The 25,566-nt window shown below is 44.4% G+C and overlaps 1 protein-coding gene across 1 annotated transcript in view; it reads left to right on the top strand.

Annotated features, from left to right (window-relative positions):
- UHRF2 (ubiquitin like with PHD and ring finger domains 2) overlaps positions 1–25,566 on the top strand; it is a 177,758-nt gene that overhangs the window by 43,556 nt on the left and 108,636 nt on the right. Inside the window, 1 exon segment of the mRNA XM_030567703.1 lies at positions 12,881–13,123. Coding sequence (XP_030423563.1) covers positions 12,881–13,123 — 243 coding nt within the window.

Genomic DNA, 25,566 nt, shown 5'->3' on the forward strand with positions numbered 1-25,566 from the left:
ATTAGTGTGGCCGCAAATCAATGTTGTTGGCCTCCGGGCGGTATCCCACAGTGCACCACTGTGACCGCTCTGGACAGCAACCTAAACTCAGAGGTGCTGGCCAGGTATACAGGAAAAGCCCTGAGAACTTTTGAATTGCATTTCCGGTTTGGCCAGCGCGGAGCTCTCATCAGCACAGGTGACCACGCAGAGCTCATCAGCACAGGTAACAGTGCAGTCTCCTGAGAATAGAAAAAGAGCTCCAGCATGGACCGCATGGGAGGTACTGGATCTTATCACTGTATGGGGAGAGGATTCAGTGCTAACAGAACTCCGTTCCAAAAGACGAAATGAAAAAATACTTGAAAAAATTTCCAAGGCTATCATGGCCAAAGGCCACACCAGGGACTCAGTGCAGTGCAGGAGTGAAAGTTAAGGAGCTCAGACAAGCCTACCAGAAAACCAAAGCAGCAAACGGAAGATTCGGGGCAGGGCCGAAAACATGCCGCTTCTACGCTGAGCTGCATGCAATTTTAGGGGGCTGCACCACCACTACCCCCCCTTGTCCGTGGATTCCGAGGTGGGGGTTATAATCTCAACCATGGCTGAGGATTCAGCGGAGGAGGAGGAGGAGGAAGAACAGGACGACCTTGCAGCGAGCACACAGCACTCCGTTAGCCCCAACAGCCAGGAGCTTTTTGTGACCCCGACGGAATTACCCTCCCAGCCCTCCCAAGCCACTAGCCCAGACAGTGAAGCCATGGAAGCGACCTCTGGTGAGTGTACCTTTGTAAATATAAAACATGGTTTAAAAGCAAGCTTTTTTTAATGATTGATTTACTATGAGGGCTTGGGATGCATTCGCTGCCAGTAAAGTTACTGGAAAAGTTTAACCTGTCTGGGGATGGAGCGGAAATCCTCCAGGGACATCTCCATGAAGCACTCCTGGAGGTACTCCAAAAGCCTTTGCAGAAGGTTTCTGGGCAAGGCAGCCTTGTTCCGTCCACCATGGTAGGACACTTTACCATGCCATGCATGTAGCAAGTAATCGGTTATCATTGCATGACAAAGCCTAGCTGCGTACAGTCCCGGTGATTGCTGGCATTCAAGAAACATCCGTTCTTTATCTTGCTGTGTTATCCTCAGCAGTGATATCGTTCATGGTAACCTGGTTGAAATTAAGGAATTTAATTAAGAGGACAGAGATGGGCATTTTCTTCATGGGCTATTGCTTAAAAGAAATCCTTCCTTGCACGTAGCCAAGCGGGGGGAGGGGAGGAAGGATAGCGTTTTTAGCTTTTTAACGTTTGGCCAGCAGGAATCTTCCCAGCTAGCAGCCATGCGGTGGGGGGAGGGGTAAAGCAATCCTAGAGAATTGGATTGGGGAGGGGAGGGGTTGGCGTCTGCTGCTGCTTGTTAACAGGAAAGAAGCATCAGAGGGCACTGTGTATATGAAGGCTGGAGAAGCTGAAAGACAGTGGCTTACCATGGACGTATGCAAGCTGAATTGTGATTCCCGGACCTGCATCTGTGAGATCTGTAACACCAGAGCCGCAGGCACTCAATATTAAGATGCAAAATGCAACCTTGTAGTGAAATCACATGTGCTATGTAAGGTGAATAGTGTTGTTCACTGTGAAAGAGTATAACCATTGTTCTGTAAAATGTATTTTTTTAAATACTTTTCTCCCTTTTTTCCCTCCCTCATGCAGCTGCACATTTTTCAAGCCTCCCTACTCCATCCCGAAGGCTAGCTCAGATAAGGCGGAGGAAGAAGAGGACACGAGATGAAATGTTCTCTGAAATCATGGAAGTAACCCGCAATGAAAGAGCTCATCTGAATGAGTGGAAGGACGTGGTAGCAAAGTACAGGAAAGATGCCAGTGAACGTGAGGATAGGAGAGACGCTCGAGATGAGAGGTGTAGGCAGGAAGATCAGCGGTGGCGGGATGCAACGTTGGAGCTGCTGCATGATCAAACTGATATCCTCCAACGTCTGGTGGATCTTCAGGAAGAGCAGCGGGGTAACAGAGTGCCGCTGCAGCCCCTGTGTAACCACCCTCACCACTCACCATGTTGCATATCTTCCTCACCCAGACGTGTAAGAACGCGTAGGGGAAGGCTTTGTGCACCCTCCCACTCCACCCCTGTGGACAGTCCAACCAGAAGGCTGTCATTACATTGAAATGTGCTTAATGGCCTTTTCCTTCCCTCCTATCCTCCTCCCAAACCGCACCCGGGATACCTTGTTAATTCTCTGCCTCTTTTTATAATTACTTTTTAATAAAGAATACATGCTTTTTAAACGATAATGACTTTATTTCCTTAAGCAAGCTGTAATCGAAGGGGGGGGGTGGGTTGTTTACAGGGAAGGAGTCAATAAAGGGGGGGGCGGTTCATGAAGGGGAAACAAACACAGCAGTCACACCGTACCCTGGCCCCTGATGAAACTCGTTTTCAAGGCTTCTCTGATGCGCACCGCTTCTTGGTGTGCTCTTCTAATCGCCCTGGTGTCTGGCTGCGCATAATCAGCGGCCAGGTGATTTGCCTCAGCCTCCCACCCGGCCATAAAGGTCTCCCCCTTACTCTCACAGAGATTGTGGAGCACACAGCAAGCAGCAATAACAAAGGGGACATTGGTTTGGCTGAGGTCTGAGTGAGTGAGTAATGTGCGGCAGCGCACCTTTAAACTGCCAAATGCACATTCTACCACCATCCTGCACTTGCTTAGCCTGTAGTTGAACAGCTCCTGACTGCTGTCCAGGCTGCCTGTGTATGGCTTCATGAACCATGGCATGAAGGGATAGGCTGGGTCACCCAGGATAACGACAGGCATTTCAACATCCCCAACTGTTATTTTCTGGTCTGGGAAGTAAGTCCCTTGCTGCAGCCGTTTAAACAGAGCAGTGCTTCTGAAGACGCGAGCGTCATGAACTCTTCCTGGCCATCCCATGTGGATGTTGGTGAAACGTCCCTTGTGATCCACCAGTGCTTGCAGCACCATTGAAAAGTACCCCTTGCAGTTTATGTACTGGGTGCCCTGGTGCTCTGGTGCCAAGATAGGGATATGGGTTCCATCTATCGCCCCCCTCACAGTTAGGGAATCCCATTGCAGCAAAGCCATCCACTATGACCTGCACGTTTCCCAGAGTCACAACCTTTCGTAGCAGCAGCTTAATGATTGCTTTGGCTACTTGCATCACAGCAGCCCCCACAGTAGATTTGCCCACTCCAAATTGATTCCCGACTGACCGGTAGCTATCTGGCGTTGCAAGCTTCCAGAGGGCTGTTGCCACTCGCTTTTCCACTGTTAGGGCTGCTCTCATCTTGGTATTATGGCGTTTCAGGGCAGGGGAAATCAAGTCACAAAGTTCAAAGAAGGTGCTCTTACGCATGTGAAAGTTTCGCAGCCACTGCGAATCGTCCCACACCCGCAAAACTATGCAGTCCCACCAGTCTGTGCTTGTTTCCAGGGCCCAAAATCGGTGTTCAGTGGGTAGAACTTCCCCCATTACCAGCAGGAGCTCCAAAGCACAGGGGCCCGCGGTTAGGGAGAATTCAGTGTCCATGTCCTTATCACTCTTGTCGCCGCGCTGCCGTAGCTGCCTCCTCCTCGCCTGCCTTTGCAGTTCATGGTTCACCATAGACAGCACGAGAATGCGTGAGGTGTTTACAACGTCCACGATTGCGCTATTGATCTGAGCAGGGTCCATGCTTGCTGTGCTATGGCGTTTGCTCAGTTCGCCCAGGAAAAAAGGCGCGAAATGGTTGTCTGCTGCTTTCACAAAGGGAAGCGTGAGGCTGTACCCAGAACCACCTGCAACAATGATTTTTGGCCCATCAGGCACTGGGATCTCAACCCAGAATTCCAAGGGGCAGAGGAGACTGCGGGAACTATGGGATAGCTACAGAATAGCTACCCACAGTGCAACGCTCTGGAAATTGATGCTAGCCTCGGACCATGGACGCACACCGCCGAATTAATGTTCCTAGTGTGGCCGCATGCAATCGACTTTATAATATCTGTTTTATAAAACTGGTTTCTGTTAATTTGAAATTATCCCGTAGTGTAGACATAACCTCTGGCACATAAATACCTTGCTACAACAGTGCCATGTGAACGTCTGTTCTCACTTTCAGGTGACGTAAATAAAAAGCAGGCAGTATTATCTCCTATAAATGGAAACAAATGTGTTTGTCTTAACAAGAAATAGGACTCGATGGACTTTTGGGCTCTACAGTTTTTTGCATTGTTTTGTATTTTAGTGAAGTTATATATATAATAAAAAAATCAACATTTGTAAGTTGCACTTTCATGATAGAGAATGCACTACACTACTTCTGAGGTGAATTGAAAAATACTGTTTATCAATTTTACAGTGCAAACATTTGAAATAAAAATGTGAGCAGTGTACGCTTTGTATTCTGTATCGTTATTGAGATCACTCTATTTGAAAACGTAAAAAAATCCCAAAATACTGGCTGTAATAAATTTCAATTGGTATTCTATTGTTTAACAGTGTGATTAATTGCTGTTAATTTTTAAGTTAATCACATGTTAACTTCAATTAATCAGCAACTCTAGATTATAGTAACGTTAGGCCTTAATGTAGATTGTCAATTTGAGATTTAATTCAGGTAGGTTTATTTAGCTAATTAATATAGAGATTTGAAAAAGAATCTCTTTATTCACCCTGAATTACAAACTACCCCCTCTCCCTTCAAACCCCCCCCCCAACGATTTTGGAATACAAGGAAACTGTCAGTCTAAACACTTCCTGTTCTCTTTATAACTACTTAAATCCTTTTTCCACAGCTATGCCCATGCTGCTCTCCCTGGTGCTCTAATAGCAAGACTTGTGTCTCAGCTGAAGTTGAGTTGAATACAAGAATTAAAGATACAAGAGATCCTTTATGAGGAGCAAGGAAGAAGACCATCGCCATAGTTATCACTCTTTTATATCTCTTAGTACTAGTGATTAGAAATAGTTAGCAGTTCTGACCAGGCGAAGCACCATTAATTTTACCTAGTTTGTATAGAGGGGAAGGAGAGTAGCAGGAATGCTGAATCCAAAGGGCCGTGATGGCTTTTTTTGGGTGCTAATGCTAGTCATGCTTCTAATCTGCTGCATGTAGATTAGTTGACTTCTCTCTCTGGGAAACAGTCTACAAAATTAATCCTGGATACTCTGAGAACTTTTTGTGGTCCAGAAAAATAACTAGATAAAGGCTTCTTGTCAGCTACAAAAAACACTAGCTACCTGGCTCTGATAAAACTTTCTACCTACTTTGCTATAGTGCTTTAGGACTATTATCAGGTTTTTTTGGTGTGTGTGTGGGGGGGGAGAGTTAAACAATTTTGGTTCACTGAAGCTGACACATACATGGGAAAAAGTTCAAATATAAAGGAAAGTTATCTGTACACATTCCCAGTCAGTCTGTCTCTCTATATTGCAAATTATAGCAGTAGTAACCCTTGAGAGGGGAATATAGTTTTTCCCCTGAAGGAAGGGCAGTGAGGCTAAAGTAGTATGATACATTTAGCTCCATAGCGTGAGCAGGTGGAGACATGGCACCTAAGAATCATTTAACATTCTGTATCATGAAGCTATTGGATAGCAATTCTGCAGTTTTGCAGTGTTTAGCTTGCAGGCTGTTGCTCTAGTTGGCAAATATTGTTAGCCAGTAGTAGACATAAATGAAGTTAACAGAAATTTAGAACTACTTTTAACTAGTTACTCAAGAGGTATACAATTATCCTTATCCAAGAGATGGTGTGGTCAGTAGTAGTAGTGGAAGAAGTCTGATTATCCCCCTGAGGAAATAGAATCCATTGCATCAGCAGGGTTCCCAGAAATACAGATAACTTTGTCTTAACAGGTGCATTCAGTTTAATGCTCTCTGCTACTTGTCTCACCATTTGTGGAGGGGGAAAAAAAAAGATTCTTTTAGGGATTTAATTTCATCTTAACCATTTAGTTCAATATAAATTTTCTTTATCTTGGAAAACACTTTTGTCATAAACAGATAGCTAAGGGTTAATGTCTCTTTCACCTGAAGCACCTGACCAGAGGACCAATCAGGAAACTGGATTTTTTCAACTTTGGGTGGAGGGAAGTTTGTGTCTGAGTCTTTGTTTTCTGGCTGCCTGCTTTCTCTGAGCTTTGGAGAAGTAGTTTCTGTTTTCTAATCTTCTGTTTCTAAGTGTATGGACAAAGAGATCAGATAGTAAGTTATATGGTTTCTTTTCTTTGGTATTTGCATGAATATAAGTGCTGGAGTGCTTTGATTTGTATTCTTTTTGAATAAGGCTGTTTATTCAATATTCTTTGAAGCAATTGACCCTGTATTTCGTCACCTTAATACAGAGAGACCATTTGCATGTATTTTTCTTTTTATATAAAGCTTTCTTTTAAGACCTGTTGGAGTTTTTCTTTACTTCAGGGAAATTGAGTCTATACTCACCAGGGAATTGATGGGAGGAAGGAATCAGGGGGAGATCTGTGTGTGTGTTGAATTTGCTAGCCTGATTTTGCATTTCCTCTGGGTGAAGAGGAAAGTGCTTTTTGTTTCCAGGACTGGGAACAGAGACGGGGAGTCACTCTGTTTGGATTCACAGAGCTTGTGTCTGTGTATCTCTCCAGGAGCACCTGGAGGGGGGAAGGGAAAAAGGATTATTTCCCTTTGTTGTGAGACTCAAGGGATTTGGGTCTTGGGGTCCCCAGGGAAGGCTTTTCAGGGGGACCAGAGTGCCCCAAAACACTCTAATTTTTTGGGTGGTGGCAGCAAGTACCAGGTCCAAGCTGGTAGCTAAGCTTGGAGGTTTTCATGCTAACCCCCATATTTTGGACGCTAAGGTCCAAATCTGGGACTAAGGTTATGATAACTTTAGAAACAGAAACTTGCCAACTCAGTTATAGCAGCCACTGTAGCTATTCACTGAAACATTTGCAGTGAATTATGACCCACTATCCCCATCTCCCCTTGCCTTTGTGTCTTTTGAAATGCTAATAAAGACTTCAGGAAAGGAAGAATCCTCTAAAGGGTAAATCTAATGTGGAACCTCACCCGTGAGGAAGCCTTTACATCAAAGAATAGTTCAACTTTCTGCTGAAGTTCATCAATCGCAGAAATGTAGGGCTGGAAGGGACCTTCAGAGGTCATCTTGTCCAGCCCACTATTCTGAGACAGGATCAAATATACCGAGACCATAGCTGATGGGAATTTTGTCTAACCTGTTCTTAAAAACCTCCAATTAAGGGGATCCCACAGCCTTCCTTGGAAGCTTATTCCAATATTTCACTATCCTGCAAATCTTCCTGGCTGCAAATTCTTTGTCCTGCCTTCAGTGGATGTGGAGAACAATTGATCAGTCCTCTTTATATAATAGCCTGTAATGCATTTGAAGACTGTTATCAGATCTTCTCAGTCATCTTTTCTCAAGATTAAACATACTATGTTTGTTTTACTTTCCTCATAGTCGGGTTTTTCTAAACCTTTTATGTTGCTCTCCTCTGGACTCTACATTTTTCCTATAGTGTGATGCCCAGAACTGAGACCCAGTACTCCAACTGAGGCCTCACTCCTGTTAACACACCACAGAATATTAACCTTTTTTACAAATATATCACATCATTACTCGCTTTTAATTTGTGATCTTTTATAACCCCCAGATCCTTTTTAGCAGTACTACCACCTAGCCAGTTACTCCTCATTTTGTAGCAGTGCATTTGATTTTTTTTTTTCCCCTCCTTAGTGAAGAACTCTGCACTTGTGATTGTTGTATTTTATCTTGTTCATATCAGGCCAGTTCTCCAGTTGATCAAGACTGTTCTGAATTGTAATCCTGTCCTCTAAAGTGCTTGCAACTCCTCAGCTTGATGCCATCCACATGTTATAAGTGTACTTTCCAGTCCATTATCCAAGTCCATTAATGAACATACTAAATAATACTAAGCCAGGACGTACTCTTGTGGGACCCCACTGGATACGCCCTCCCAGTTTAACAGTGAACCATTAATAATAACTATGAGTGTGGTCTTTTTCAACCAGTTGTACACCCACTTTATAGTAACTTCATCACATTTCCCTAGTTGGTTTATGAGGCTGTCATGTAGGACTATATTAAAAAAGCCTTACTAAATTCAAGATATGTTGCATCTACTGCTGCCCCTTATCCTCTAGGCCAATAACCCCATTAAAGAAGGAAATCAGATTGGTTTGGCATGATTTGTTCTTGGTAAATCCATGCTGGCTATTCCTTAAAATGCTATTATCCTGTAGATGCTTAAATTTATTGTTTAATAATTTGAACCTGGATAGATACTGGACCAAAGTTAGGCTGACTGGTTTATAATTATCAGGTCCTCTTTATCTTTTTAAAAAAAAAAACAAAAAAAAATTTTCTGTGTTTGCATTTCTCCAGCCCTTTGGGACCTCATCCATCCTCCATGAATTCTCAAAGATAATTGCTAATGGTTCCAAGATTGCTTCAGTTAATTCCTTAAGTACCAAAGAGTAAATTTTTCAGGCTCTGCAGACTTTAATACATTAACTTATTTAAATGCTTCCCCCTCCCATTCTGGCTTGTGTTTCTTCCCCTTTGTTAATATTAATTGCGTTAAGCATCTAGTAACAACTGACTAGTAGTGAAAACTGAGACAAAATAGGCATTTAAAACCTCTTTCCTTTTCTTACTGGCTCTCCTTCTCTGCTAAGTAGAGGACCTACACTTCCTTCATCTTTCTCTTAATGTATTTATAGAAGCTTCTCTTACTGCCTTTTAAGTCCCTTAGTAGGTGTAACTAAGGCTATGGCTATACTTACAGATGTAGAGCACCGGGAGTTAAACCAGCCCTCGGAGGCACCAGCAGGAAAAGCAGGGAAAACTGTCAGTTGCAAGCACAGTGGCGTGGCCACATTAGCAACTCTTGCAATGCCACAGAGAGCAGTGCATTGTGGTAGCTATCCCAGTGTGCAAGTGGCTGCAGTATGCTTTTCAAATGGGTTGTGCGTGACAGGGAGTGTGAGGGGGGTGTGTGTGTGTGTGTATATAGTGGGGGAGAGACTGTGTTTTGGGGGGCAGAACATGTCGTCATGCTGCCTAAGTTCAGACAGTGGCAGGGGGAAACCCCAACATCATCCCCCACCTCTCTCACATGCACACACCTGCCTCCGCAGCAACAGCATTCCACAGTAATGGTTTGCTTTGTGTCCCGGAGCATGTAAGCATGCCGGCTGTCAGAAATGAAGCTTTGAAAGGGGATATCTGCATGCCTGCAGCAGAGTTTGAAACAATGACCAGAGTGGCCACTTGACTTCAAGGGGTTATGGGACGTTTCTGGAGGCCAGTCACAGCACTGGGCACAGCAACTTCTATGCTGCTTTTGGAGGCGGAGTACCAGGGGCGCTCCAGACGCTCTTAAGTGCCTTGTCAGTGTGGACACGTCAGGAGTTAGGGTGCCCAGGTCTGATTTAATGCGCTCTAACTTGCAAGTGTAGCCAAGCCCTAGGAGCACTTGGAGTGACTGAAATGGGGCAGAGCTGTGGGAGGTTCACAGCCACTGTTGGAAGACAGGATACTGGGCTAGATGAACCATTGGTCTGATCCAGTATGACAGTTCTTATATTCTTATGGAAACCTTCGTTCCTTCCCTTCAAAGAAAAGTGGGGGAAGAATACTGATCGCACCCATTGTTTGGTTTTCCAGCATTTCATATGCTCATACAAGATTAAAAGTCTGATATAGGATAAGTTTCATTTTCCCTGACTCACTGGAAGAAGTCCAATGAGGGTAGTGTTCTAAGCCCTGCCTGTCTCACAGAGATAGATGCCTACATCCAGGCTGCAGGGAGGCATCTGTCTCTGCTAATGATCCACGAATGGCAACCCCTCTCCTGGAGAGAGAGAGAGAGAGAGAAAAATTGTTTTCTGTGGGAATGAGTTAGGCACCTGCCTCACTACACACACACTATTGGGAGGAGGTGCCTTCCCTGCCCTCCGTTAAAAATTTTAGCCCAATGATTTGTGTTGCCTGGGATGTGGAGGACCCAGGTGTTCTTGCCCCCTCACTCCACTTCTGGTGAAGGAGGAGAAGGAGACACAGAGGTAGGACTTGAACAAGTGTGCTCTAACCATTGAGATATGAGATATTCTAATGTGGAGTTCCCATAGTCTCTTCTGTTGAAGCTGTTCCACTATGGATACATAACGAAAGAGTGATGGGATCAAAGGGACTGGACCCTGGCTCTGCCATCTCTCAGGTGGATGCCCTAACTATTGGACTAGAATCATACTCATGCTCTCATTCTGACTGAGTGACTGTTCTTCTGTGGATGAATAGTTTAATAGTCACTGGACAAAAGAGAGTGACACATCATGATGATGGTTAAGGCATCTATGAGGGAGGTGGGAGTTCCCTTGTTTCAGTCACTCCTTTATTTATCACAGTGGAACAGCTGCAACCGTAGACTCTTGAGTGAGCCCCACATCAGAATATCCCATAGCTTCATGGTTAGAACACGCCTGCCTGCAACTGAGGCAGAAGAATGCTTCTCTTCCCGCAGTTCATGGATAGTTCTGGAGTTTAGATAGATGTGTCTGGGTGCCTAGAGAGTCAGCATTGTGCATGCCCAGTGGTGCCTATGGAATGTTTTTACCTTGAAAACTTAGATGCTGAGTTTAGGTGCCTACAGGACTGGGCAGGAGTTTCGTGGATTGCAATAGAGCCTAAAACTGGGATTTAGGCATCTAAATCTAAGACTTGAGTACCTTTGTGGCTCAGAGGCCATAGTTCTTAACTGGCAAGTTAACAAGACTCACTTGATAAATAAACCCATATGTTTAACCCCTTCTTGTCTTAAATGTGGAGTAGCAAACTTTCTTTCCTAAATCCAATTTGTGAGTGTTCTTGATAGAAGCCTGAAGGCCTAATATGTCATTGCATTCTTTCTCTAATTATAATCTCACACTATAAGTATTTCTGTTTTTGTTTCAAAAGGTAAACATACTTTTTTTTCAATTTTATTTTTACCCCCTTTTGTGGCTGTCTGGATATTTTAGAAAACTGTCAGGTGTCAGAGGGGTAGCCGTGTTAATCTGGATCTGTAAAAGCAGGGAAGAAATTTCTGGGAATTTCCACTACATGCATCCGATGAAGTGGGTATTCACCCATGAAAGCTCATGCTCCATTACGTCTGTTAGTCTACAGGTTTCTTCGCTGCTTTTAGAAAACTGTATGATAGTGAAAGATTATTTCTCTAAACTATTGACTTGCTGCTTTGAAAAGATTGGGAAAGGGTGAATTGTGACATTGTGCACAATAGAGTGGTTGTCAGTAAAACTTCATTTCCCCACACGTAACCACATAATGGTATTGGAGACAGTATAGTTGTGGTCTGCAGTCTAAGTAGGAAATAACTGGACCATTTCAGATTTAAAATTTTTGTTAAAGCTAGTATTAAAATTATATAATACACAGATTGAGAAAAGTGTCTGTTCATTTGGGTATGGTGCTGGATTATCCACAAATACAAAGTTTGTTTTTAAAAGTCATATGATACATTAGTACATAATCAGCAATAACTCAAATTTAGATGAATAAATTTTAATACGGTTTAGATATTCATGTCCAAGTATTCAGGTACATCCTTCATAAAAAGTTGTACAGAGATTTGATTGCAGAAAGCAAAATATATCAATGGGTGAAGACTGTCCTTCATATGGCCACAGGCACCAACTTTCCTTGGTGCCGGTGGGAGCTCACGCCCGCCCCGACTCTGCCCTCTCCCTGCCCCTACTGGACCCCTCCCCAAATCCTCACTCCGGCCCCACCTCTTTCCCAAGCACACCATGTTCCTCCTACTTCCCCTCCCTCCCACCTGTTGCTGCATGTGTGACGGTATCTCCCATAAGGCTCTGTGGAAATAAGCTTAGAATGTGTTTTATGCCACATATACCATGTAACATATCTCCGGAAAGGTTGTGATCTACTGAATGTATTAATCCTATTTGCATGCATGTATCATTTTTTGTATTCAATGTTATGAATGTTGGAGCAAACAACTGTGCAGATCTCTCTATCAGTGTTATAGAGGGAGAACAATTTATGAGTTTACCCTGTATAATCTTTATACAGGGTAAACCAGATTTATTTGGGTTTAGACCTCACTGGGAGTTGGGCATCTGAGTGTTAAAGACCAGCACACTTCTGTGAGCTGCTTTCAGGTAAACCTGCAGCGTTGGGGCAAGTAATTCAGACCCTGGATCTTTGTTGGAGCAGATGAAACTGTCTGGCTCAGCAAGACAGGGTGCTGGGGTCCTGAGCTGGCAGGGAAGGCAGGGGTAGAAGTAGTCTTGGCACATCGGGTGGTGTCTCCCAAGGGGATTTCTGTGATCCAACCCGTCACAGTGTGAAACAGCTGTTTCGTGGCACAAGTGCTGGGAGGGAGTGGGGCAGAAGTAGGACTCAGCGGCGCACTCGGGGGAGGAGGTGGAACGGAGGCAGAGGTGAGCTGGGGTCGGGGAGGTGGCATGGGGAGCTGCCAGTGGGTGCAGAGCACCCACCAATTTTTCCCTGTGGGTGCTTCACCTGCAGAGCACCCATGGAGTCGGTGCCTATGCATATGGTAAGGCCCAAAGCATGCAAAGGTGCACATGTATAGTTTTTATGCCTGTGAGTAATCTCATTGGGTGAAATCGTGGTCTCATTGAACTTAAGGGTTTTACTGTTCACTTCTAGCAAGAAACCGACAAAACCAATGACCACATAGAAGTCATTTAATTAGTAATTTACAAAATGCGTTACAATTTTCTGTTCTACGGAATTATTGTGTTAAGAGGAAATCTTAGCAATATTTCTTAAGATAGAGCTTTGCAAAATAAAATCTACTTTTTTTGACAGCTGGAAGATGGACATACTTTATTCGATTACAATGTTGGACTAAATGACATCGTTCAGCTTTTGATACGAACTGATTCTGATACTCCTGCCACTTCCTTGACTAATAAGGATGGAGAAGTCAACCCATGTGTTGTTGCCAACTGTAAGAACAAAGTCAAGAGAACAACAGGGAGTGGATCGCCCAATCAGCCATCTACATCTGCTCGGTCATTTCTCATTGATCCTGGCATTGGATTGTATAAGGTATTTGCAAGTTTTCAAATCATCTTGTTTTGTACTTCCAGCTTCAGTTCTATAGCTTATATAGACCCAGATCCTTGAAACACTTTCATGTGCTTAACCTTAAACATGAGCATAGACCCACTGACTTCAAATTTAACATTAAGCATGTGTATAAGTATTAGGAGAATCAGGGCCAGTTGTAGTATATGGGTTGTTTTAAATAAAGATTTGTTAAAAATGATCATACATCTGTTACAGCTTCCAGGTACAGTAGTTAACTTCATCATGATGGGATTTAGGTGTTTAGTTTATGATGTCTAAGGCTCTGATCAGTATACTGAAGGCACATACTTAAGGTTAGATATGTGTAAGTAACTTGCTGAACTGGGCCTAGAATAGTAAAATGTTTAGATTTAAATTTGCACAGTAAGAGGTCAAATGTATTAGAAAAACCTGGTCTTTTTTTCTCCTCATCTGGGCAGATGATCTAGTCTTGCTGCAATGTAGATGGACAAACTAGAAGTTACAGATTTCGTGATAGCAGGCAGCCTCTTTTCTGCTTTGTCCAGCTTCTGTCTACCTTGTGAGAAATGTGAGAGGTGTCTTAGGGAAGTGTTCAAGGCGATAAAAGAAAAGTGTGCTACTTATGACCTAGCTCAGGCTTACAATTTGAGTTGCAAGTTGGAGAAACATCTTCATGAGGCTCACTCTCCCGATATGAAGTCACTTTAATATGTCCAAGAAGTTGTTGTTGTTGTTACAATATCAGTGCAGTTGATGGGACACACACACACACACACACACACACACACACACACACACACACACACACACACACACACACACACACACACACACTCATACATCACTTGCACTATCCAGCAACAATCCCATACAGTTGGCATTATAACACTGCCAGCTAGAAAGCAAGGAGGCAAAAAACCTGTGAACTACATCTGATATAAAGACACCGGCTTTCCCACTTCCTATCCACTAATTTTCCCTCTTCTTTCTTTCTTACCCTAGAAATATAAAGCCTGTTCTTCAGCCCCTGTGCTCGCTTTTCCCCTTTCATTAGGGCTATATCTACAGTATGCAGCTTTTAGCAATGCGGCTGTGTCGTTAAGCGGTGCTGCTAAAAGGCATACAGTGATGCTGCTGTTTGTCAGCTCTCCTGCTGACAAAAAAACCTTCCACTCCCAGCGAGAGTGGCGTTAGCTTTGACGGCAGGAGAGCACTTCTGTTCACACTGGCGCTTGTCGTGGGCAGAACTTTTGTTTTTCAGAGGTGTTAAACACCCCTTTCCTCCCCCCAAGACGCAAGTTTTTTCATTCAGTTGCCAGTGTAGGCATAGCCTAGAAGAAGACGAAGGATGAAGTAAAACACCACAGATCAGAAAGAACCTAGAAAAGATGAATTTCTCAAAGAGAAATGCTAAAATAAACACTTATCAATAGCATTTAGGAAATTAAGGTAGGTGCTTTCTTAAGTTTTTTATTTTCCAACCTCCTTTTTTTAGGGTGAAAAGGAGAAGGTAAATTATCCTTCTTGCACAGAAAGGGACCACCTGATTGCCTTATCTGCCTCAGTGAACCATCTCCATGGAGGCAGTTAGAAAATTCTGCCATCACGATGTTGTTGAGGACTGCCAAATCTTCTCTAAGATCACCTTCAAGCACTTTGGTTTTAGGATATGCAGAAAAGTATTTAATATGTGAATGCAGGTGTTAAATTCTTTGCAGTTTCTAGATGTCAGGTGCATTCTGTTGACTAGGGATCCTTCCTTAAAATTCCAGTTAAATGGCAGGTTATAAGAGTTTATTCAAGCCAAAAATATAATTTTAAAAAAAAATCCTACTCAAGGGAAACCAGTGGAAAGGAACGTAAACTATGACATACTTAGGTATAAGATGGCAAAAAGTAATTTTGTGTCTCACTACTTGCTTTATAAACATTGAGAAATACTTTACCTAGAAGTAGGAAGCCTGTAAGAGTGTCGTTGGATCTGCTAGACTCTTGGGTCATAAAGGGATGAATTATGGAGGATTAAAAACATTGCAGAGAAGTTGAACTCTTTCATTGCATCAGTCTTGACAACAGAGGCTGTGTAGATGGCTTTTGTTCTCAGGTAACTAAAAGGAAGGTGCTGTCAGAAACTGTGGTCTCCAAAGAAAAGATGTAAGAAAAGTGATAATTTAATTTGCAGCAAGTCACCAGAACCAAATGCTATTCTCCATAGTTCTGAAGGGCCTTAAGAATGAAGTAGCTTAGCTGCTAACAAAAATATACCTGTCATTAAAATCAACAATTTTGCTGGAGGGTTTTTTAAAGCACTAGGTGTGATGTTCTAGATCCTAACATTACTACCAGGTATAGTAGTTGAAATAACTTCAAACAGTTATGAAACACTTAGATTAAATATCATAGGGATAAACCAGTGTTGCGCCTGTGCCTCTCCTAATGGAATTCTTGAAGGAGGCAATAAAGATTCAGTTTACTTGGACTTTCCATAAACCTTTGGCAAAAGTCCTTTTTATGAGACTTTATGAAGGAAACTGAGTAGTTATTCTTTGAGTGATATCCCGGTGGGTGCTTCACCGTAGGTGCAGCTGCACCCTCAGCACCTGGGATCAGAGGTCTTTGCTAGCTGTGCCTGTTGGACTGCACATGTGCACCCCCCTTCTCTCATGCGGTGTGCAGGATGTGTGTATGTATAGTGCTGTGCAGTCCAGCCACCCCCAGTTCTTTGTCTGCTGCCTTTGGTCTGAGATGGAATCCACTAGCAGAACCTGCTTCTCCTATTCCCTCATATATTGTGCCTTACCTGATAGTGTAGCTAGTTGTTTTTCTTGTTCTTCCTTCTCCTTCAATCTGTATAACACTTTTTTTGGTTAATTTTTATCTTTACAGTTCTCCTAGATTAGGCTTCTGTTTTTCCCACTTCCCAGCTAGAAGCCCTTTTCCCTTCACTCTTATGCCTGTCTCTCCCGGTTTTAAGAAGTTTATCTCGTGGGGCTGCCTTCTCAATAAGGGATAGCCACCCACAGTGTATCTGCCCTCTGGGAGAGGGACACGTCCCTCAAAAGTGATCCCACTGCCTCGATCTGAAACCAAGAGCCAGAAAAGATAGGGACCTTGGATTGAAACTTCTCCTCATGGAGAAATCACTTCTTCCGGCATCAGACCCGAACTCTTCCCCAGAGAGGCCCTCATGTTCTACCAGATCGTTTGTCAACCTCACTCTTCCATACCCTGTCAAGAGAGTCATCCTATGAGCATGCGAATGACACGAAATGGGCTTCCTCCTCCTCTCAGTCTGAGCTGCAGCCCACCAGAACTCTGTCCCCAACTAGGTTGGTGGCTTCAACCTCCTTTGACAGGGGACATAGCTCATGGGCTTGTCTAAGTATCTCTGGTACTAACTTAAAGAAACTGTCTAAAGACCCTATCCAGGCAGACCTTCAGCCCTTGGTGCTGTTTCCCAGTTTTGAGGACCAAGGCAGCCCACTTGCAGGAGCTACAGCACTAATGCCTTTTCTGGCGCCAACAAAGCCTTTGGCACCAGCTAAATCTCTGATGCCATCTCCTGAAACTTCAGGGATGTAGACCCTCTCTTTGGAGCTGTCCGTTACAACAGCACTGATTATGTTCTTTCCTCCTCCACAAAACTTCAGATACCCTAAAGACCTTCTGATATCTGACGCTCCTGAGTCTTCCCTTCTTCGACTGGACCTCCCCTCACTTCTACCCTCCTCTCTAGACTCTCAACATTGCTCCTTCTCTTCGCTGAGGATGGCACCTCACTTCCCCAGTGAGGAGGAGGACGAGGGCAAATTGCACCAGATAATCCTTGCTATACGACAGCTTGCCCCCCGCCTCAATCCTGGCAGGGACCACCGTGGATACAGCCACATGTGCCACTCCCACTAGCCTGGCCATATTGGGACCCTTGGGCTATTTACGGGGCACAGTTCAGGAACCCTCCCAGAGATCAAAGCTAGAGACCTACTCCTCTCCATTGGCGTCATACCGTGAGGCAATTGAACTGCCACTAGTACCAACTGAGGAGGAAGATGAGGAAAAAGCAGGCTTCCCCAGCTTTACGTTTTTCCTCCTCCTTACTTGAGAAGGTGATTATTCCTCCATCCCCTACATCTGCCGATGACTTCAGACACTTTCACGATCTATTCCAGGGGTCGGCAACCTTTCAGAAGTGATGTGCCAGTGATACATTTTAGCGTTTTTAGGTGGTCTCTTTCTGTAAGTCTATTATATATAACTAAACTATTGTTGTATGTAAAGTAAATAGGGTTTTTAAAATATTTAAGAAGCTTCATTTAAAATTAAATTAAAACGCAGAGTCCCCCCGACCGGTGCCCAGGACCCAGGCAGTGTGAGTGCCACTGAAAATCAGCTCGCGTGCCGCAGGTTGCCTACCCCTGGTCTGTTCCATAGGATTGTAAACTCTCTACAGATCCTGCTGGAGAAAGTCAAAGACCGGTAGCATAAACTGCTGCATATCCTCCACACATCCTCTTCCTCAGAGATCACACTATCAATCAGTGAAGCTCTTCTTGAACCTGCAAAGGTTCTGTGTCAGACCCCGGCTTCCAACCCTCTGACCTGCAAACACGCTGACAGAAAATATTATATTCCAGCAGAGGATGCTGAATTTTTATTTTCGCATCCCACCCCAGTGTGCCACAGGAGAGAGGCTATTAGTACCAATCTCTATCTAGCCATCCAGACAGAGATTGGAAACGCCTGGACTTATTTGGATGCAGGACATACTCTTCAGTCATGCTACAGTTGAGGATTTCAAATTACGAAGCTCTCATGGCCAAGTATAATTATCTGAACTACTTCAAATTGGAGAAACTTAGCCTTGATTGATCAGAGACTAAAAAGGAGCAATTCCAGTCCTTGATAGTGGAGGGACACCACCTAGCCTGTATGGCCCTACAAGCCTCATTAGACTGTCCAGTCACCGATCCATTGCAACTGCTATGGTCATGAGACTTGCATCATGGCTACATCTCTTGGGCTTTCCTAAGGAGATACAAATCACAGTATAGGACATATCATTCAATGGCCAGAAACTATTCTAGGAGCACACAGATAACTCTCTGTACTCCCATAAAGACTTCCAAGCTACACTTCATTCTCTGAGGATATACACCAGAACCAAAGCGACACACTTGGGGAAGTACCAGCTCCCCTCGTGATCCTGAACCCAACAGTACAACCCTCAGTGACACTACCACACCCAACGACATTGACAAAAACCTCCGACTAAATGTAGACGCCCCCCCCCCACTTCTGAAGGGGCTACATCTTACTCACCAGCACCAAAGCAACTATTTTGAAGGTGTGGTTGAGGACCCGAGAAGCCTTCCCTTATTCCAGTCATCTTCACCATCTCTGATGTTCCAACAGTTTGGCAACCAACTAGCTCTGTTTTTCCCATCTTGGAGTCTAGTCACCTCATCACATGGCAGTGGCCACATTTGTGGTCAGATGCGCAAGACTGCACATGTCTTCAAGTGTGGCTCCATTCTGTATTCCTTCCCCACAAACACAGCATTCACAATCTTTTATCCATGCCAGGGTGAGTCAAGGATTCACTACTGTGATGGACACAGCTCAACAAGGTCTATGTTGGAGTTCTGTTCCTATCACCATCACCAGCTATGATCCTAACCACCGATGTCTCCCTAATTGATTGGGAAGTGCATCCACACAAACACATAGTGCAAAGCATATGGTCGTCAACCGAATCCATCTTAGCATCAGCCTCCTAGAGCTACGAGTGGTCTGCAATGCCTGCTGATGTTTCCTACCTCTTCTCAAACAGTATACCGCAAGAGTGTTGATGGACAATCCTGCCTTCATGTATTATATCAACAGGCAGGGCGGAGTGAGGTACCACTTGTTATGCATAGAGACTGTGAAACTGGTTTATCCAGAATAACATTTCTATTTCAGCCACGTACCTTCTGGGACACCAGAATATCACTGCAGACACACAAAGCAGGATATTCTCGCATGATCTCAAGTGGGAGCTGGATATGCTAGCATGTCACCCCATAGTCAACTATCCCACCATAGACCTTTGACACTCAACACAACACCTGCTGCCCTCAGTTCTGTTCCAGAGTGGGACTTGGGGCATGGATTGCTGTGGGATGCATTCCTCATATCATGGGATGCACTTCTCCTATATGCCTTCTCTTCCTTCCCACTCCTATTCCAAGTACTTCGCAAAATGCAGGCTGACTGAGCACAGGTCATACTAATGGCTGCAACCTGGCTATAACAGGCCTGGTATACTTACCTTCCATGCTGACTGATTTCTCTCCACCTAACACTGTGGCTTCTCTCACAGGACTCGAGATGCATCCCAATCCAAATGCTGCTCCTCAAAGCCTGGCTCCTCCTCTTCTGGTGTCAGGAAATTGATTGCATCTGAGTAGATTAACAGATACTTTTGAATAGCAGATGTGACATGACTAAACATGCATACATTCACAATGAGATTTTATTGCTGGTGTGCCTCACACCTGGTTGATGAAGCACACTTATTCTTGATTACATTCTACACTGTAAGCAGTCAGGATTGGCCAGTAGCTCTATTAGGGAGCTACAGTTGGCAGCAATCTCTTCTTTTCATTCCCTCATTGACGGCCACTCCATCTTCGCATACCCACTCATGAAGCACTTCTTGAAGGGTATTGAAAAATCTCTTATCCTCATAGATGAGACCCTACCTCGGCCTGGAACCTAGCCCAGTCCGATGTTCTCTGTCTAGATCAATGTCTCTCGGATGTAGCCACCATGGCTGCATGCGGCCACCAGGGGCTTTTCTTGCAGCCACAGCCTCCTGGGCTGTGATGGAGGGAAGAGCGAGGCAGCAAGGAAGGGTTGGGCCCTGCTCCCCCTTTTGAGCCACAAAAATTGGAGGAGCAGACAGCTATTGTGAGTTTCCCACCTTCTTGGGGATGGTGAAGTTCAGGCTTCCGGCTTCAGCCCTGGTGTGGCAGGCAGCAGGCTCTGGCCATATGGTAGTGGGCTCTTACCGTGGTGCTTCTGGCTCTTACCGTGGTGCTTCAGGCTCTAGGCTTTGGCTGCAAAGCAGCAGGTTGCATCCCCTGGCCACTGGGCTTCAGACTACGGCTGCTGGGCTTTAGGCTAGGGCTCATGTCCCCTCCCCCTTATCACCCTTGGCCACTGCTGCCGCCCCTGGCCCCTCACCTATCCACCCCATCACTCTTGGCTTCCCCCATGTTCCCATCCAAGGCTTAATTTGTCCCCCAGCTTGCCAGGGCTGAGTAAGTCTGCTGTGAAAAATTATATTTGCATGTTTAATATCACTTTTCACTGCTTCCCAGCAAGCTAACAAGTCTCTGCTTTGAAAAGTGACATTAACAAACGTACACATATCTCTTTTCACAGAAGCAGACTTACTAGCTAGCAAGTCTTTAAAAAACAAACAGACCTTGCAACCAAAAAAGCAAAAGAAACAAACAGGTGCGTTGCATGTTCTTATTTGTGTTTCTGTTCTGTTTAGGTTCAGTAAAGAATAGACATAACTGTATGTTACTGAGTCTGCAAAAACACTCCTACATAAATAAATTACTATGATTGGACATGTATATGTACATATGTGTTTGCTTTTCCTAAAGTTAAGTATTTTAGTAAAAATTGTCAAAGCGGCTGCCAGCACTCTGAGGCCACCAAAAATTTTGTTGTGAGAACCCCAGGTCTAAACTCCCATTTGAACCAGTGGCAACCTGTTCTTATGTACACCTATCAGTGAAAACGGCCTTTCTTGTCACCATCACCTCTGCTCGATGGGAGGGTGGGGCACGTGAAATCACAGCCCTCATGGCATATCCACCATAAGTGTTTTATAAAGACAAAGTTACACTACGCCCACACCCAAGATTCTTACCTGAGGTCCCAACATCTTTTCATCTCAAACAACCAATACAATTCCCTTTCTTTTTCCTGAAGCCTGACAGTAATCAACAGGAGGCAGTGCTACACACCCTGGACATGTGTCATTCATTGGCCTTCTATTTGGACAGGACTAAACCCTTCCAGAAATCACCACGATTATTCCTCTCCACCACCGAAAGTTCCAGAGGCACTGCTGTATCTAAACAATGCCTTGTTAAATGGATCTGAGCGTATATGTTTATCTTACAAACTTCTCGAGAGACAACCAATGCAATCAGAACACATTCCACACAATTGCTATCTACCTCGATTGCCTTCCTTAATAATGTCCCTGTGGATGACCTTTGTAAGGCTGCCACATGGCCATTGACAGACACTTTCGCCTACTCCTACGCTATTACTCACAAGGCCTCAACAGACACTCTCCTCGGACATGCTGTCCTATCCATGGCTGTGCGGTAACTGAGGTGCACAGCTACCTATCTTCCTCCCCTTTGCTTGGAAGCCGAAAACATAATTTCTGCAGCAGAGAAGGAACTAGGAGGCCGTCTGACTGCACAGCGCTGTATGTACATCCCACACATACTGCAAGAGAGGGGAGGTACACGTGTGGTCTGATAGGCACTGCAAGTGAAGATCTGAGATCCCAGTTGTAGATCCTCCAGGTGCAGCCAGATAATATACTTTACCTTTCAGGCCCACATTTAACTCTTTCATCACTTGTGTGGAATATGCACCCTATCATATTAAAATTCAAAAAGATTTATACATGCTTTTAGAATAATAAGAGGGCAAAATTGTGTAAGTGCTATAAACATTCAACCCTGAGAACTTAACTTCCTTGGAAGAAGAAGTTAGAAGGAAACTTCTCCATAATTATGCTTGAATAATTGTCCGTTGCAGTGGATTCGTATCTTATGAAACATCTGGTACTGACCAGTGTCTGATTAGTTATGCAATTCCTATGTCCCTTCTCCAACCCACTACATTGGGTCCCTACCTCAAGATTTATAACAGTCATGCTTCCATCAGTTGCATTATTGCTGGTGAGTAGTTCTCAAAATGCTTCAGCAGATTTGGTTGTTTTCCATTTCTAAGTTTTGGTGAGTCTTTTTGATATTTTGTTGCAGTCCTCTTCCTGTAGTGTCAGGTCACTTTAAGAGGGTGATAAGAGGTTCCCAATTTTGCCACTTTGGCTTTGTACCAACTATTCATTTTGTTCTGAGAGCATGTGTGGCATGGAACTTCAAAGATGGTCCTTCCTGACCTGTGTGGCAAAGTCTGTTTAACTCTAAGATGGGATGGGCAAACTTTTTGGCCCGAGGGCCACATCTGAGTATGGAAATTGTAGGGGGGAACCTGGAATGCTCACGTAATTGGGGGTTGGGGTGTGAGAGGGAGGTGATGGCTCTGGCTGAGGGAGTGGGCTCTGGGATGGGGACAGAAATGAGACGTTCACGGTGTGGGAGGGGGCTCCAGGCTGGGGCAGGGTGGCTGGGGTAGGGGTGTGTGTGTGAGCTCTGGGGTGGGGCGCAAGAGGATGGTGCAAGAGGATGCTCTGGGCTGGGACCAGGGGTTCAGAGGATGGAAGGGGCATCGGGGGGTCAGAGGTGCAGGCAGCACTTAGCTCAAGCGGCTCCCAGAAGCAGCGGCATTTTCCACCTCCGGCTCCTACATGGAGGCGTGGCCAGGCAGCTCTTGGGGCGGAGGCAGCATGTGGAGCCCCCTGACTGTCCCTGTGCGTAGGAGCCAGAGCGGGGACATGCCACTGCTTCCGGAAGCCCCATGGAGCCCCGGCACACACGGAGTGGGGCAAGCCCCTGACCCTGCTCCCCGGTCGGAGCACCGGAACAGGCCAAGCCCCGAACCCTGCTCTCCGGCAGGAGCTCGAGGGCCATGATTAAAACGTCTGAAGGCCATATGCGGCCTCAGGCCGTAGTTTACCCATCCCTGCTCTACGAGGTACTTTTTGCCTGCCATTTGCGTTCCTCATGCATGCTAGTACCTTTTGTGTGCCCTGTTCCTTTTGGACTTCAAAGACTCTTTAGATCCAGGACAAAGAGGTCTGGGATGTTTTTCTTCTGGCATCTCCTGATAATTTGGAAAACATTTCTACCTGTCTTGAATCTCTGTTGCTGTCAAATTATCTTGTCTCAATTTTTAAAGTCAAGTAAGTTCTACTTAATTATTTTAGAACTGTAGTAAGATCGAAACTCACTGGTGCGGCACCGCCTGCTAGTCATCTGGGAATTAGCTCTTTTCCAGTCTTGGAGCACCCTCAGCAGGCTGGTGGCTCACCTTCCTCAGACCCCTGTGTCCCTCCAGTGCCCCTTTACCTTGGGGTTCTGCCCCAGCAGTACCCCCACACTCTGGGTCTCCCCTCCCAGGGGAACCCTTTGCCTCAGTGGCTGCAGCCAGTCGTCACCTAGCCCCCTCTCATTGGAGCAAACTGCAGTCTGTACTGACCACTCATAATTGGCAAGGGGGTCGGACCAGCTGCTTCTGCCTATTTCAGGGCTGCACCTCCCAGCCCCAGTACCTGTGTAGACCTATTATCAAGGCCTCAGGCTGGAGCTCCCCAGCGCCTCTTGCCCTTCCCCAGCACTGCTCTAAGGTACCCTTTGCTCCTTCAGGCGGCTAGGTCCATCTCGCTGCACAGCTAGAGAGAGACCTTGACTCAGCTTCTCTCTTAGGCCTTCTTATACTGTCTCAAATCTGCTCCTGATTGGCTCCCCGTGGCAGCACTTTCCCATGGCTGCTTTTAACCCCTTCCACACCAGAGCGGGGTGACTGCCCCACTACAAGAACATTCAGTAAACTTTTTTATTTCTAAATTTTTACAATATTGGCAATAATAAAAGCTCATTTATTCTTGGTACAACTGTATGTCTGCAGCTTGAATTGCCGTGATTTTCTTTTCTGAAATACAGGATTTTCTAATGAATATTTATCTGAATATTCGAGTGTTGGGTTACACAGTTGGTTGCTTTTTTCATATATAGGCTTGGAAAGACTAGATTTTTATCAGTAAATGTCAGTTTCACTATATGCAAACAAAAACCCCTGCCATTAATATTAATGTACAGATAGGCAAAGTAAGAAAGATGCTGCTTGGGAGCTTATTAGCATGATTTAATATTTAGTTTGCATATTTTGACATGTGATGTTGATAATTTATATTGTAAAGCTATATTTTTTTATCTCAACTTCTGTTATTAAATAATTGTCAGTTTTTTCCCCCTCCCCATTGTGTGGCTCTTCCATAATTTCACACAACTGTGAAATTTAAATTGATACAAATAGACGAATAATGCTTAAAAATAAACTTTGATATTATCCATCAAAATTATTATAAAAATTGAATTCTGGTAAGACTGTGTATATATTATTTATTGCAAGTTTGGCTCTGCTATTTGAAATCTACTTTAGTTTGTGGTTAATTTCTTTAAATTAAAACCAATGATTTTGTTAGTTCCTGATTACTGTAGACCAGTGATTCTCAAATTTTTGTACTGGTGACCCCGTTCCTATAGCAAGTCTCTGAGAGTGACCCCCTTATAAATTAAACAAACTTTTTTTATTTAACACCATTATAAATGCTGGAGGCCAAGCAGGGTTTTGTGGTGGAGGCTGACAACTTGCGACCTCCCCTTCCTCCCACGTAATAACCTCGAACCCCCTTGAGGGGTTCCAACCTCCAGTTTGAAAACCCCTGCTGTAGACTAAATTCACGAATGTCTGATGGGGTATGCCAGAGTAAATGGTCCACTGTGTTTAAGGATCATGATTGGTTGGTTTTTAAAGGGGGGGCATTATTTGCATTAGCAAGTGGGAGAGGAGGAGAGTAGCCGCAAGGGGTCAGCATAGCAGCTAAAGTGAGAAGAACTGGCCCAAAAAATGGGAGGTAGCCAGAACAGCTGTTGTGTGTTGATTCTATAGGTTTTGAGGTTCTAGCTGGAGCATGTATTTTAAGAGTTCTTTTGTAAATTGAAGTTGCCCTTCACCAGCCTCCCCTAGTGTAATTCTGAACAAGAGCAGAATCCTTTTTTGGGTGAAGTACTTCGTTAGTACAGGCTAGATCAGGTCATGCACTTTCTATTCCTTGCACCATGTTTGCAAAATTTGACCCTGTACACTGCTTTCTGTGCTTTTTTATGTCTCTTAATTAAGTATTTTACTTGTATATATTTCTTAAATTGCTTTATTGCCATGGCTTTTTACATATTAACAATTTGAGTGACATAGGAATTTGCATCTCTTCCCTGCAGCTGTTAAATCCTTCTAATATCAGGTTTAGATGTGGTAAGAAATTCAAGGGAATTTGTTGGATAATATGTTCTGTTGTCTCTTGCTGATTGTATACATTACCTGATATATACGTGTACCTTTTTCACTTTGGAAGTCATGGTAGTACATTTTCTTCCATGATCTTTTGCTCTATATTCACAGCTACAAGTGAGCCTACAGTGGTGGTTTGATTTGGCTGAAAAAACTAGAGGCCTTTT

Source organism: Gopherus evgoodei, chromosome 6, assembly GCF_007399415.2.
Source record: "Gopherus evgoodei ecotype Sinaloan lineage chromosome 6, rGopEvg1_v1.p, whole genome shotgun sequence".
Lineage (NCBI taxonomy): Eukaryota > Metazoa > Chordata > Testudines > Testudinidae > Gopherus > Gopherus evgoodei.